We start from the raw sequence: 15,886 nt of genomic DNA on the forward strand, positions 1-15,886 counted from the left end.
AGCACAGGAAATATCGCTGATGCTTATCTTCATGTGCATGTTTGCTGTGTCTGTGTAATCTTTTGCAACAGAGATATGAACAGGAAGGTGCTGAGTGTTACAATCCTTGATGAATGCCATTGCATGCATCCTCAGAACTCTCTTTCTTATGGTAGAGCAAGTGTATTCTTGTGCATACGTATGTGTAACGGAATTTATACTGAACAGAGTTTGAGTACTGACTACTGATGAATTTTTACAGATACAGATCAGGACTATAAGTGTGTTGTTTTCCATGTGTTTGTTTCACTTCTTTGACTCACTCATGTCCTGGGCCCCCTTGCCTCCCTCCTTCCATCTGCCTTTTGAAAGTGTACCACTGTCCGAAATGAGAGCTGAAGGTGTTCTTCTCCATCGCAGACCACCTGGTGGCCCACGGCAGGATGGCAGAAAAGGAGGCCCGTCGGAAGTTCAAACAGATCGTTGCAGCCGTGTATTTTTGTCACTGTCGGAACATTGTTCATCGTGATCTAAAAGCTGAAAATTTGCTTCTGGACGCCAATCTGAATATCAAAATAGCAGGTAAGAAGTGTGCTGAGGATGTGAAATAGGAATAAAGAGCTTTTCCTTTCAGGTTCTTAAAGCAAGGGGTTGTCTGTTTCCGTCTATTCAGAAAGTATTATAAAAAGGACTGTGTGTGTGTGTGTAGGGGTTGAAAATTAATAAGCTTTCAAATACATTTATGCTACTTTTTCATATAGTATTAAATGAAAGGTTGGGGAGAAAGAAGAAAATGTAATTTTTAAATAATAAAGGATAAAACATAGAATAAAGTAGTAAGAAAAACTGCTAAAAGTGTTATACCCTCTCAGCTTCACTTGAGAAGGTTGATTTGTGTCATTGCTGATGTAGCACATGCTCATTCTTAAGATGGATTTTATGATCATTTAGGAAGAATAAAGTTCATCGTGGTTTAAAGGCAGTCCATCTCTTTTTATCCTCAAATTTCCTTCATCTGCTCATCGGACAGTGCCTGAAAAGCATTTTTCACTGCCTCAGTCTACTCATACTTCAGTATTAGTAAGCTGTCAGCATTTGCCGAGCCAATGCAAGCTCACCACCTATTGATAGAAGAAAGTGACTGCAGTCTGTATAGAAGTTATAAATATGAAAATAAACCATTTTTGTTTTCTGACAATTTTCTATATTACATTGTGTGTGTCCCTCATCTCCCAGATAAAAAGGGAGGGAGTCTCATATAGAAAACAGAAGTGTTGAAAAAAAAAAAAAGGAAAGAAGAATACAGAAGTGTGGCTAGAATATAACTGTCTTGAAAAAAAACCTAGGTAAAAAGCAGTTCTAAAGATTTCCCTCCTTAATTGTATAGGAAGTGAGAGTTCAAGTCCATATTATAGGTCAAAGTACCTGCGTGTACCCTTGCAGGTTGGTGATTCTCCTGACAGTTTCTTTTGTGTACATAACTCTGCTTACTTTCCAGGCTCTAAGTTTACATCCTTGGATTGTCACCCAGCCTTTTATTTATCTCAGTTGGGCTGATTAGAACTTTTATAGTTGCAAGCTCTTTGAATCTCGTATTTGCTCAGTATATAGTAGACAGGAATTAGATGCTTTCTTTATCTTACGTAAAATCATGTTTTTCCTTTACCCTTATGTTTGTTTTATGTTCTCTAAAGCTCTCTAGATGCCGGCAGTTCTCACAAGGGTGGGTAGGATGGAAGGACCAGACAATTTGAAACCCTGTTTTATAATTATTTGTTGTAGCTTCAGTTAAAATAATGGTAGTAAGACCTACTAAGCCTCACAGTCCTCAAACGTATAATAAAATGTTGTGTTAACTGTCTTTTGTTGCCGTAACAAATTACGACAAGCTTAGTGGCTTGAAACAATGCAGAGTTATTATCTTATGGTGCTGGAGGTCAGAAACCTGAAATGAGTCCTGTAGGGCTGAAGTCAAAGCGTTGGTGGGACAGGTTCCATCAGGAGCCTCTGCAGAATTTGGCTCCTCCCCTTTTTCAGCTTCTCAAGGCCTCCTGCATTGCTTGGTTCCAGCCCTTTCCTCATATCGCTCCTCCTCCTCCTCCTGTTCCCGTTGTCATCTCCCACTCCTAGTCTCATTCTCCTACTTCCCTCTTACAAGGACCCTGTGATTATACTGGGCCCTCCTGGATAATCCAGGATGGTCTCCCATCTCAAGATCCTTCACCTGTTCACGTCTGCAAGAGTAGGTAACACATTCACAAGTTCCATGGATTAGGACAAGGACGTCTTGGAAGGGCTGTTATTCAGCCTATTACGAATGCTATCGCAGGGTTCTTTGAATTATGGATTAGGGTAGTGAGTTAAAAGAAGGCTCTCTTTTTCTGCTACAATCTGATTCTACCCTCACTGACCAAAGCCTAAGAAAAATGTTTATGCTTCCTTAGTTCTTGATTTTAGAACCATTTTGATTTAGTTAGGGGAAATATTTATGGCTTTTAGTTTTTGCACTGGAAAACCAATATAAAAGAAGAGGTTGGTGATAATTGAAATTAGAAACTCTTCTGACAAATATTTGGGTAAGGGGATTTTTTTTTAATGCTTTCCTTTGTTAATAGTTAATAAAAATCCATGTAGTCACAATGTGAGTCTCTACCTGCTGGTGTGTAATTACAAACTCCTAGGGTGCTGGCAGTCAGCTTTGGGCTTTCTGTGTTAATACGTATACTTTGGCAAGATTTTTACTTCATTAACCCAAAGTCTGCGTTTTTATTACTTGTTTTCAGAGCAAAGCAAAGAGTAAATGAGCACCTCTAGTTTGGTGCCCTGCTACAGTATCTGGCATTGTCTTTGCAGTCTTTCCTACACGCTGTCATTACTCAGTTTCTCAGTCATTGCCTGAACTTCCTTCTTACATATAAATTAGATAGAAGGCCCGTTCCCATCTGTCACGTCTTCTTTGCACTTAATGGAACAGTGGGAGAAATGCTTCTAGCTGAAGCTGACTACAGTGTGACTAATTTTGGAGAGGGAGGTTGGATGATTCTGACAGGATAAGGTCAGATAAGTAATGAAATCAACTTTTTATTCTAAAAGCTAAAAGTGACTTTCAGATCCCCGATCTTTTCAGTGATTTATTGTAAATCTCAGTCTTTTTGATGAATTACTGTAAATCTCAGTAAGAAAGAACTGCTATATATGAAAGAAACACATGAAAAAGAGTGGCTTTTTTGTTTTATTTAAAATATTGTTAGTCTTAAGCACCTCATTTTTTAAAATCATCATATATGTTACAGCAGCAGATTAACATGGAATTAATAAAAATTCAGATTAGGAAATTTAAGGAATTCATGTTTTCCTCATGCCAGTGCTTACCTAGTGGTTTTGATGAAAAGACTGCGCATCCTGTTCAAATGTAGATGAATAAGTTGTTCTGGGAATGTTTGTATTTACAGGAATTTATTTTTACTTTTTGTATGAAGTAATGTGATAATTTACATGTAATACTTGGTACTATTATAAAAATCTAGCTATTATAGAAGCTTATGCTAGCCCTCTTCAGGCGAATGTGTGTTCCCTGGACATAAGAGGTAAGTTTCAGTTACAAATATTAAGAGATTAAACATCATTCCATGGTTTAAGAGTTTTTGTGCTTAAATTCTTACCCATGTATTTTTGTTCTAGTGCTATTTCTAAAGAGAATGAAGCCCAGGTGAACATTTTGTTTTCTTTCTGGTTTTAGAATAAAATAGTTCTTCTTAATGGCGGTCACAAACCTGTCTTCTGTAGAATTAGTTAAAAGATGTTTCCGTCATTGGTAATCCAGAATAAGTATTGATCACTTTCACAATAAAGAATTTTGTTTCTGAAAGAGTTACCAAATCTCGAACTAAGAATTTATAGTGGTTATCTGAAATCTTACCTGTTCTTAACAAAGGCTCGTTGCTCCAGTATCAGGGAAGAGAAAAAAAGAAGTCTTAAGAATATGACTCCTACCTTCAGGAATTTACAGTCTATTTGGGCAGCAAATGCTTAGACCTTTGAAAAGGTTAGATAACACCGAAATTATGCTTCACATATATAAAATTGCTTTGCAGAGCATTTTCACATGTATCATTTAATTTCATCATGTTTGGCGTGCAAGTAGAACTTATTTGAAAACATTCGAGTTTTCGAAACACCTTTAACTTGCTAAAACTTTGAATTTCTTATAAAGAGCACTCATGCAAATTGCTTTCACATAGAGAGTTCAATGCTGGAAAAAGAATAGGGTTCTTGGTGTCTGACCTTTCACTTTTTATGTCTCAGATGTGTGAGATTCCATAGAGGAGCAGATGAAGGGGTGGGGAGGCACAACGTGGCTCTCTCAGCATGTGTCCTGTATCCCTGGGTGGCAGCATGTCCAGCAGCTACCAAATCATAGTTTGATACAATAGAAGAGATGTTATAAAGCACTCACGATTCAGTATCGCATTAATTGTGTAGTCTAGTTACCACCGTTCAGAGGATGGAGAAACCACTTCAGTTTGCAAAATTCCATTAGATTGCAAGTGTCACAGAGACTGTAACCATATCTTGTTTCCCCGCCCCCCGCTGCCTCGCACACACCTGTTCAGTAGTAGGTGCCCAAAACCCTTGTTGATCTGAACTTTACACAGTGGTGATGAGGACATAAACACCCTTTTGAGGATGTAACATTTGTGGTGAGTCTTAAAGAATGAGTAGAACTCTTAAAGGATCTGTGTAGGGGAGAGAATTGCAATAGGGTAAGTCACTCGGCAAATGCTGATAAAGCACCTGCTGTGTGCAGACACTGACCAAGGCACTGGGGATTCAGCAGCAGATAAAATAGTCTGTTGGAACTAACATTCTGATGAGGGAAGATAGGCAGTAAACACATAAATAGGCTCTCATGAGGGCTGTGAAGTGATAAAATCAAGAAATCTGACAGAATGACTTATGGGAGGATAACCAGCGTAGTTGGAGCCTGCCAGGCTGAAGAGCAGTGCTGACGCCTCAGTGAGGTGAATGGACCATGTTTGAGGGGTAAGAGAAAGGTTAGCGTGACTGGAGATGGTGAATAAGGTGAGAGTGGAAGGCTAGGGGGAGAGGGCCGGCAAGGGCCAGTTCACGTGGGGCCTTGTGCACAGTGTGCAGGTTTGGGGTTTGAATTTTGCTTGCAATGTGAAGCAGAGTTAGAGAAGCCAGAGCAGCAGTGGAAGGCATGCAGTGTATTTGCAAAAAAACTTGGCTGGAGGGAAGACTCAGGTGGGGAGTCATGCCTGAGAAGGCAGGAGGGGTACGTTGTGAAATTGTTTGAATACCAGGCTTAATAAGTCAGATTCAGGATGGATAAGAAAAAAAAAAAGGTGGGAGTAGGGAGAAGGGACAGGAAGGCACTGGGAAGACCGGCTAAAAGGCTGTGATTTGATTTGCCGTTTGGTAAACCCTGCAGACAGGTGGTGGTAGTGGACATAGGAGGGAAGAAAAGAACAGCAGATACAAGAGATGGGCGCAGTGGAAGAACTTCCAGGATGGGATCACCAGTCACACATCTGGGCCAGAAAGAGGAAACTTCTGGTCAAAGATATGTTTAGAAATAGAGAAATCAGATTTTCTTATTGATGGATTATGTTAGGCTATTAAAGAAAAATGGTGTTGTCTTATTTTGATGGTTGATGCACTCTTATTTGAAAGTAATTTTCTTCTTATCCCCAAAGATTAAGTAGAGAAATTTCTATATTTGTAAAAGGTTGCCTAAGAAAAAACCTAAATGTAGCTGGCCTATTCCGTGAAGCAAAGTTATTTGAAATACTCAGACGTTATGAGAATGTTTTGAAAATTGTGGAAACTTTTTTTTTTTTTAAACCTAAGGAAGTTGGAAACTTTTCTCTTAAATGTCGACTCCCAGAATGGTCTCCATGAGATAGTTTCCACTCCGGTGTTATTGTTTTAGTTGGCAATCAGTAGACAGCAAAGATCTGAAGTTCAGCTACAGCAAAGCCAGTATTTTGGAAAGAATTTCCACAGTACATGGATTTAAGGTACTGTGGAAATTTTTGACCTTTATATGTTGAGATCTAGACTATTTCATTTTTTCAAAAGCGAGAAACTAAAACGTTTCATAAGTGCATTGACCTTTCACCCCAGAGATATACTGAGATATAGTCATATAGGAAAAGAGTTTGGAAACCTTGGATTTCTGAGACTCCTTCCACGGTGTGGTGATGGAGAGTGTTCCTGTTGGGTCACAAAAAGTGGTTATGCAATATTCATGTCAGTCCCAAATTTTATGTCATGATCCTAAAGCCCTTTGTTTAGGTAATCTTTCAGTACACCTCCCTGGTTGACAGGTAGTAAACTGAGACCTAGAGAGGCCATGTGACTTTCCCAAAATTAGGTCATTATAGAACCTAGGAATCGTAATGCCACAACCTGTGTCCTCACCCTGAAATGGTAAATGACCCTCAACTAGCAGGTGCTAAACAACATTAATTGGCCTTTGGGAAAATGCAATTTGAAAAATTCTCTCTTCTGAATCCTATTCCTAAGACTGAAGCTTTTCAAATGAAAAACTAATGTACTTTCATTTAAAAGGCACTTCAGGTACACAGTTGATTTGTGAAAAAAATTCTAAAATTCAAATTCAAATGAACTTAAAGGTGTTAAAAAAAAACTTTCAAATGAGCAGATTTTTGTCAATCATGGTTCTAGGTTATAAGTGAGGTCTTGCTGATTCTGCGAAGTGCTTGTGCTTGCTAGGATCAAAACCAGTTTTCTGTGTAGAGGGCCTCACTGACAACAGCTATGCTATCAGTACAGAAGCATTGCTTCTCAGACTTTCTCACTGTGATTTTCCTAACACGGAGGCGATGAACTCACACAAGGTGAGAGGGCGGGTGGGGGACAGGTTACATGGTCTGAATGGCTCACTTTTTTAGTCACATGCTTTATTTTTAAATTCATGAACATTCTGTATTCCTCTAATGTCATACCCACATTTGTCTTAGTATTAAAATTATTCAATTTTATTTAATATAGAAAAAAAATGATGTCCCAGGAAGGTGTATTTCACTTACCTTATAGTTTCACGTAAGTCTTGGCGTACTGCAACATTATGCCCAGAATATGTAAACACAGACCAGTTTGAGAAACAGAGTCAAGAATTTCTTCCCCAACTTTAAGTTCCTCTTCACAAACTGCTGTTAGTTGCAGATCATTTTGGGGGGTATAATTGTAAGTAGATAAATGGAATAGTGAGTTAGGTCTCCCCACTCTCCTTAAATGGAATCGTTTGAGAGCCTCTGACAGTAAATCAAGCGAGTCTACCTGGTAGTGAACTAATAGGTATGCTTGTAACTAAACTGTTGCATTTATTGCTCAGTTACCTGGTTGGTTACCGTGGTAGTGTTGACCAGTATGCAGTTTTTCACTGTGTATTGTTAAATTTACATGGGTCATTGGACAGTATAAACATAAGGAACACTTATGTTAAAAATTTAGTTAATGATGGAGAGGAGGGCAAAGCTCAAGTGGTAGAGCGCATGCTTAGCCTGCATGAGGTCCTGGGTTCAATCCCCAGTACCTCCTCTAAACATAAGTAACTAAACGTAATTACCTCCCTCCCCCGCCAAAAGCTTTCTAATTTGGTTAATGAAGATAGAAATGATGATTCTACAGTACTTTAAGACAGACCTTAACAAGTTCATGAATTGTCTTCATTTGATCACAGTTCTTTTATAGATATTTCTAGGTCTTCAAAAACCAAAATTTTTATACACACACATATAACATCTGTTTTGCTTTATTGCAAATAAAGACCATCTACATTTATAGTATATTATTTGCAAAGAAGTACAAAACTTGCTTATCCATTTTACCATTTAAAAACAAATCATAGCATAGAATACAAACTTACGGTTGCCAGGGGGGAGGTGGGTGTGAAGAGATAAACTGGGAGTTCAAGATTTGTAGATACTGACAGGTATATATAAAATAGATAAACAAGCTTATACTGTATAGCACACGGAAATATATTCAAGATCGTGTAGTAGCTCATGGTGAAAAAGAATATGAAAATGAATAAATATATATGCATGTATTACTGAAAAATTATGCTGTATACCAGAAATTGACACCACATTGTAAACTGACTATAATTCAATTTAAAAAAATTGTAAAAACAAATCATGGAAATAATTTAGATAGACAGGTTTGGTTTTTAGGTTCAAAAATGTAAGCATTCCAAGTGCCAGGTCATGAAAAGTTTTTGACTATTTTGGATGTTATCATCTCAATATATACATAGCTCCCAAACTAAACATGATATATCAATTTTAAATTAATACTTTTTCTCACATAAATAATGTCACTTGTAAAATGGGGAAAAATGAATTTTTCTTGTTTATAATGTTTATAATGTTTATAATGAACTTTTAAAAAATTGAAGTATACTTGACTTATAACATTATGTTAATTTCAGGTCTATGACATAATGACTCAATATTTGTATGTATTGCAAAATGATCACCACAATAAGTCTAATTAACATTCATCACCATACATGGTTATGAAAAATTGTTTTTCCTTATGATGAGGGCTTTTAAAATATTCTCTCTTAGCATCTTTCAAATTTACAATACAGTATTATTAATGATGGTCACCATGCTATATGCAGCATCCTCATGAGTTACTTATTTTACAACTGGAAGTTTGCACCTTTTGACCAACATTGCCCATTTCACCCACCCTGCACCCCCTACTCTGGCAAACACCAGTCTGTTTCTCTGTATCTGTGAGCTTGGTTGGTTGGTTTGTTTTTAAGATTCCACACGTTAAGTGATAACATACAGTATTTGTCTTTCTCTGTTCGACTTCTTTCATTTAACATAATGCCCTCAAGTTCCATCCATGTTGTCAAAAATGGCAGGATTTTATTCTTTTTTATGACTGAATAATATTCCATTGTGTATATATACCACATTTAAAAATGCATTCATCTATCAGTGGACACTTTTGTTTCCATATCTTGGCTATTGTGAAAAATGCTGTGATGATCATGGGAATGCAGATATCCCTTTGATACCTGTTTTTATTTCCATTGGATATACACCCAGGAGTGGAATTGCTGGATTATACGGTAGTTCCATTTTAAAATCTTTGGGGAACCTCTATACTGTCTTATATTGACTGTACCAATTTACATTCCTACCGACAGTATGTATGAGTTCCCTTTTCTCCACATCCTCAACACTTGTTATTTCTTGTATTTTTGGTAATAGCCATTCTAACAAGTGTGAGGTGATATCTCATTGTGGTTTTGATATGCATTTCCCTGATGATTGGTGATATTGAACATCTTTTCGTATACCTGTTAGCCTTCTGTATGTCTTTGGAAAAAATATCTATTCAGATCTTCTGCTCATTTAAAAAGTGAAATTGGTTGTTTTTTTGCTATTGAGTTGTATGAGTTCTTTATACATTTTGTATGTTAACCCCTTTTCAGATATATAATTTGTAAATATTTTCTCCTGTTCAGTAGGTTGCCTTTTTATTTTGTTGATAAATATAAATATTATTTATAATGAACTTTTAAGTCAATTTTAATGATGTACTGATATAAAATAAAGTATTTTACTTAAAGTTACATCTTTATCATAAATCATACAAAAATGGCAAATATTTAAAAATTTTCCTTCCTGTTAAGATAATATATTCCTTTGAAAGAAGTTTGTTGAGTCAGAAAAGTTGAAAGATACTGGATACCTGTAAAATTAAGTAGGTTACAGTTATCTTTACATTGTAGTCTGAATATGACCTTGATTTTTTTTTTTATCAGCTTGGGAGATTCCCTGAACTTTTAATAGATTCTTTTTCAGGAAAACCCTTCTTCTCTATTATATACCAATTGCCCCCAACCTTTTGCCTAAAACTCAATTTATGTGTATAACTATATAGTTCGATTGTGATTGCGTCATGTGTACCCTCCCAAATTAATCTGCTCCATGGGGGCAAGGACCATGTGTGCCCCTCTGTGCGTTAGTGGTCCCTCAAAAACTTGGGGGGTACTACTCCTATTACGTTTATACACTACCTTTTAGGTGGGCTCCTTTTCAGATGTTTCCTCACATTTGAGTTCTTTATTCTATTAACTTTAACCTAAGAGGGTATTTTCTTTCCTGCTCTCAGTTTCTACTAGTTTCAGCTAGTTCTAGTTTCAGCTTAGAACTTCTGATATGTAGTCATACCTTCTTTTCTCCAAAAGTAGCCTTCTGCTTATCAGACCATATGCCTTGATTTTTAATTTGGAAAATATTGTTATTATACCTACATAGTATATTTCCATTTGGTATCTTTAGTTTCTTTTGCAACTTTAAGGAGACTTTGATTCATCATGGTCTATAAAAGGCACACTAAAAATTTGTGTAGTATGCTTACCTATCAGTGTTAGAAACTTACCTGGTTGAGTGGACTTTTATTTTTCTAAATGATATGATTTAGAATAATGACTATAATGGTATGCATTAGTATGCATTAATATTTTCGGGAATTCTAGTCAATATTGTTTGTTGGTCTTTTAGAAAGTGTTTCATTAACAACCTTTTCCTGTATACATCTACTCTGTTTGATGGAAAGGTCCTGTGTTGGGGAGAGTTTTTTGTTTTTCATGAGAAGGGTGGGGGTAGTGCTATCTATAATAGAGCAGAGGGGCTTGGCCTATTACCTCATTTAAAAATAGCTGAGGTCAGTGATCCTGACTGCTAAGGCATTTTAAAGCTTTGGGGGAAATATGTAAGTCATTAGTTGAAAAATATCACTATAATGCTGGTTCAGCATTTTTGTTTTTAAACTTTCATTTTCCCCAGAAAGAGTCATCATACTATATAGATATGTAGTGCTAGGAAGTTGTGGAGGGTCGGGAAATTACTAAGGTCAAGTGATGGGTGTGGAGGAGCCCCATATATGGTGAAATAGTAGGAACTGCAACAAAATGGTGCTACAGTACCTCTCTAACACGTTACCAAAACGGTACATAAATTCTGCCAATTTCCTGAATATTACCCTCTCCCCTCCTCCGATTCTGACCTCCCCTGATTTCTTAAACTAAACCAAATCCCCCCGCCCTCCCCAAATAAGCTGATTACTTGATTTTTTTTTTCATTTTCCCATGAAGGAATTTCTCTTGTGTATAAATGCTCAAGCTGTGAGTCAGTAGTTTTTGGCATTACTTCTCTATTAGCTCCTAGTTAGGAAGTTCAGCCAGGGGTTGGAGGGATTGCTAAACACTGAGGACTTCCCAAGACCCATTTTAAAGAGTAAACTAATGTTGAGACTCTTGGGAACTTTTTAATGCATCTTCGTCACTACCAATGTTCTGAGAGCCTCACAGTTGACTCTTGTTCAAGTCCAAATAAAGCTTTTGGGTCGCACGATCTCTAGGCTAGTAATATTGTGTAGGAAAGCGAGATTAGTTCCTTATCTGTGTCATGTTCCATATTGACAGTCCATATGACAACCCAAATCCTGTTTATGAAAGTGTTCTTTCACAGGTGTTGATCTTTGGTTCTTCAAGTCATTTCCAGCAAGGCTACCTGACAGCTTGTGGCCCCCACCCCATACTTATTAGTCCATTGAGAAATTAACCAAGGGCCAAAATCATTTCTATTCTTGGTCTTTGTCTCTAACTGTGAGTCCAGTCCTCAGAAGCTTTCAGGTTTTGAAACAGGAAGGATCTTGTCACAGTATTTTCTGGCGAGGTTTTCTAAATAAGGGGAAATATTTTCCCACTTCACTTTTTTCCTCTGTCCCCTACTTCCAAGCTGTTTACTTCTAACAGCAAGAACGTAAAATTAAGCACAAGTTACTCTTGGAGGGGTTGGCGCTCACTTGTCGCTGTCCTTCTGTGTTATCTTCACAGGCAGTGTGAAAATTTGGAACTGGCTGCAGGCTGTGCCTGATCTATTACATCTGCTTTGGGATGCTCCCTGGTCAGCCAAAAAAGAAGTCAAGGGTATTGCTGTGAGGTGGTGGGGCAAATAAGAAAATTTCCGGTTGCAGTTGTCCTGATTTTTAAATTAATGCCATCCGTTCCCTCTTTCCCCTCACCGCAGAGACATACTGCCCTTCTAGCTCCTGGCTCCTGATCTTGCTTAGAGCAAAGAATTTCAAGTTTCAAAATTGATAGTAAAGCTCTGGTATTTAAACCATCCCTAGAAGACAGACATATGGTTCAAATTAAAGTCTGCTGCTCTGTATTAAGAGAAAGTGATATAAGATACCACTTCAGCCTGCGGAAAAATGCTAACCAACCAGGGTGTTGGGGGTTGGAAAAGAGACTTAACAAATTATGTTAGGAGCCACTCATGAGTGGAGAAATAAATGACCATAGGCCACATGAAGAGAACAGCTCCACCCATGTGGCTTCGGTCATGCGGGTGTGAGTGTTCCCTGTAACCAGTTCCTTCTCCTTTCCCCCTTTTCTTCTGTAACTGTTTAGGATATTCATTATTTTAATGTTGAATCTCTAGGTCATAAAATTTTCCTGTTGCCTGTGAATAAAGAGTAAGGGATATAAAGTATCTTCATGTCGTATTTGTACCTGAGAATTTTCAGTGGTTTAGTTCTTATTATTCAACATGGTATTTTAAAAGTCTTTACGTGTAAAAAAAATTTTTTTACATATAGAATAAGCAATAATATAAACATAGAATAGGAAATGTAAACAACAAAGTATTTTTAAATAGTCAAACTGGAATCCCACCTGCAAAACTGTCATTATCATTTTGAATGCATTTCTTTTTTTCCATGCATGTTTTTCATAATAATAATCACTATATTATAATTTTATATGTAGTTTTTATCCTTTATGTTACGTCAAGTATTTTCCCATATAGTCATTGTTAATGACTACATATCAAGTAGATACACCATCATTTACTTACTCTATCCCGTATTGTCGTAAGAGCACAGACGTTCCTGTTAGAGGTTTCTGTTCACTTCCCCCTCCTTCCTTCAGCATTATTGGTGCACTTCAGAACCGCGAAGTACGTATACTTAATCTGTATCTATTCTCTTCTCTGCTGTAAGTTTCTATGTTATTTTTGTTGCTGCTGCTGCTCTTGTTTTTTACTTAACATTGACATGGCCCCTCTTCTGCGTTTTCGTTTGTATTGCACCAGAGCTCTTCATCCTGAGCCATGTGAATGAAACTTGCGAGGATGTGGTTTATTTCACTTGTGAACCCTCCTTGTATTCTGGTCCCTGGTTGACCTGAACCGCGGCAGGACAGCACTTCAGTATTCCTTAGAATGACAGTCACGGAAGGCTAAAAGAAGATAGTGACTGAATATAAAGTGCCTGAGGTTGTAAAGAAATGCTTAGGCTCTGTCCATTCACTGGCCTCTTATGGGATTTGAATTGTTAAAAAGTTATAATGCAGCTTAAAGACTTAACATAAGACAAGACACTGTAAATCTCTTAGAAGAAAACATAGGCAAAACATTATCTGACGTAAATCTTAGCAGTGTTTCCCTAGGGCAGTCTACCCAGGCAACAGAAATAAAAGCAAAAATAAACAAATGATGGAGAGGGTATTGCTCAGTGGTTAGAGTGCATGCTTAGCATACACAAGGTCCTAGGTTTAATCCCCAGTACCTCGATTTAAACAAACAAACAAATCTAATTATCTCCCCCCCAAAAATAAATTAAATATTTAAAAATAAATAAACAAATGGGATCTAATTATACGTATAAGCTTTTGCACAGCAAAGGAAACCATAAGCAAAACAAAAAACAACCTATGGAATGGGAGAAAATATTTGCAAAAGATGAGACTGACAAGGGCTCAATTTCCAGGATATATAAACAGCTCATACGGCTTAATAATAAAAAAAAACAAACCACCCAATCCAAAAATGGGCAGAAGACCTAAACAAACAATTCTCCAATGAAGACATAACAAATGGGTAATAGACACATGAAAAAATGCTCGTTATCACTAATTAGCAGAGAAATGCAAATCAAAACTACAATTAGGTATCACTTCACACCAGTCAGAATGGCCATCATTCAAAAGTCCACAAACGGTAGATGCTGGAGAGGGTGTGGAGAAAAGGGAACCTTCCTACACTGTTGGTGGGATTATAGTTTGGTGCAGCCATTATGGAAAACAGTATGGAGATTCCTCAAAATACTAAAAATATACTTACCATATGATCCAGCAATCCCACACCTGGGCATGTATCTAGAGGGAACCTTAATTTGAAAGATACATGCATCCCGGTGCTCATAGCGGCACTATTTACAATAGCCAAGACATGGAACAGGTGACTGGATAAAGTAGTGGTGGTATATCTATACAATGGAATACTACTCAGCTATAGAAAATAATAAAATAATACTGTAAAGCACAGGGAAATATACACAAGATCTTATGGTAGCTCACAGAGAAAAAATGTGACAATGAGTATATATATGTTCATGTATAACTGAAAAATTGTGCTCTACACTGGAATTTGACACAACATTGTAAAATGATTATAAATCAATAAAAAATGTTTAAAAAAAATAATAAAATAATGCCATTTGCAGCAACATGGCTGGACCTGGAGATTGTCATTCTAAGTGAAGTAAGCCAGAAAGAGAGAAAAATACCATATGATATCACTTATGTGTGGAATATAAAAAAAAAACACAAACTTATTCATAAAACAGAAACAGACTCACAGACATAGAAAACTAACTTATGGTTACTGGGGGGAGGTAAGTGGGGGTAGGAAAGGATAAATTGGGAGCTCGAGATTTGCAGATACTAATATGTATATATACACACACACACACATACACTCGCTGAAAAAACAAGTTCATACTGTATAGTACAGGAAACTATATAAAATATGTTGTAGTAACTTACAGTGAAAAAGAATATGAAAATGATTATATGTGTGTTCATGTACGACAAACATTATGCTGTACACTAGAAATTGATACATTATAAACTGACCATACTTCAATAAAAACAATATATACAAGAGAAAAAAACTATAATCAGAAAAAAAATATATTCTAAAGTTAGGGGAGAGTTCAGATTATTCATCAGAAAGATTTGCCAAAATTAGATTAACTCTGTTATCTAGGTCTGTTTTGTTTCGTTTTTTACTATCCCATTTTGGTTTTTTCTTCCCCCTCCCCTTTCTTCTGGCTCTCCATGTTTTTTGATTTGCTAGTTTCTCAAGCCTTTTTACCTTAAGTTGGACATGTTGAAGGAAAAGAAGGCAAATCTAAGTCTCTGCAGTGTTAGCAGCTCTTGCTCAGTTAGGGACGACAGTGACAGTACAGACAAAAACGAGTGTTTAAATTATTTATCAGTACTGTGTCTTAGTCCATTTGGGCTGCAGTAATAGGATAGACTGAGTGGCTTATAAGCAACAGAAATTTATTGCTTACCGTTCTGGAGGCTGGGCGGTCCAAGCTTAAGGCACCATCATGGTCACCTTCTGCTGAGGGCCCTCTTCCTGGTTCATAGCTAGGGCCTGTGCCCTGTGTCCTCACGTGGTGGCAGGGCCAACTGATCTCTCTCGAGCCTCCTTTATAAGACACTAGTCCCATTTGTGAGGACTCCACCCTCATGACCTAATCGACTCCCAGAAGTCCCACCTCCTAATAACATCACACTGGGGATTAAGATTTCAACATGTGAATTTGGGAGCATGCATTCAGACCATAACATAATGTATGCTACCTTCATCATTTAACATGAGTTATTTAATATGGATTATTGAGAAATAGTTGTTTTATTAGTATAATGCTAATATCAATATTTTTAATGATGTGAATTGCTTATCATTTATACCTAATTGCTATGATATTATGACAGTGGTTCTATGTATCATTAAAATATTAACTTAAAAAA

The 15,886-nt window shown here is 37.0% G+C and overlaps 1 protein-coding gene across 4 annotated transcripts in view; it reads left to right on the plus strand.

Moving 5' to 3' along the window:
- SIK3 (SIK family kinase 3) overlaps positions 1 to 15,886 on the plus strand; it is a 210,011-nt gene that overhangs the window by 136,613 nt on the left and 57,512 nt on the right. For all 4 annotated transcript variants that reach the window (XM_015242201.3, XM_015242203.3, XM_015242202.3 and 1 more), the window contains exon 4: positions 400 to 561. In XM_015242201.3, the coding sequence (XP_015097687.2) occupies positions 400 to 561 (162 nt within the window). The remainder of the gene's footprint in view (positions 1 to 399; positions 562 to 15,886) is intronic.

This window comes from Vicugna pacos, chromosome 33, assembly GCF_048564905.1.
Source record: "Vicugna pacos chromosome 33, VicPac4, whole genome shotgun sequence".
In the NCBI taxonomy this organism is placed as follows: Eukaryota; Metazoa; Chordata; class Mammalia; order Artiodactyla; family Camelidae; genus Vicugna; species Vicugna pacos.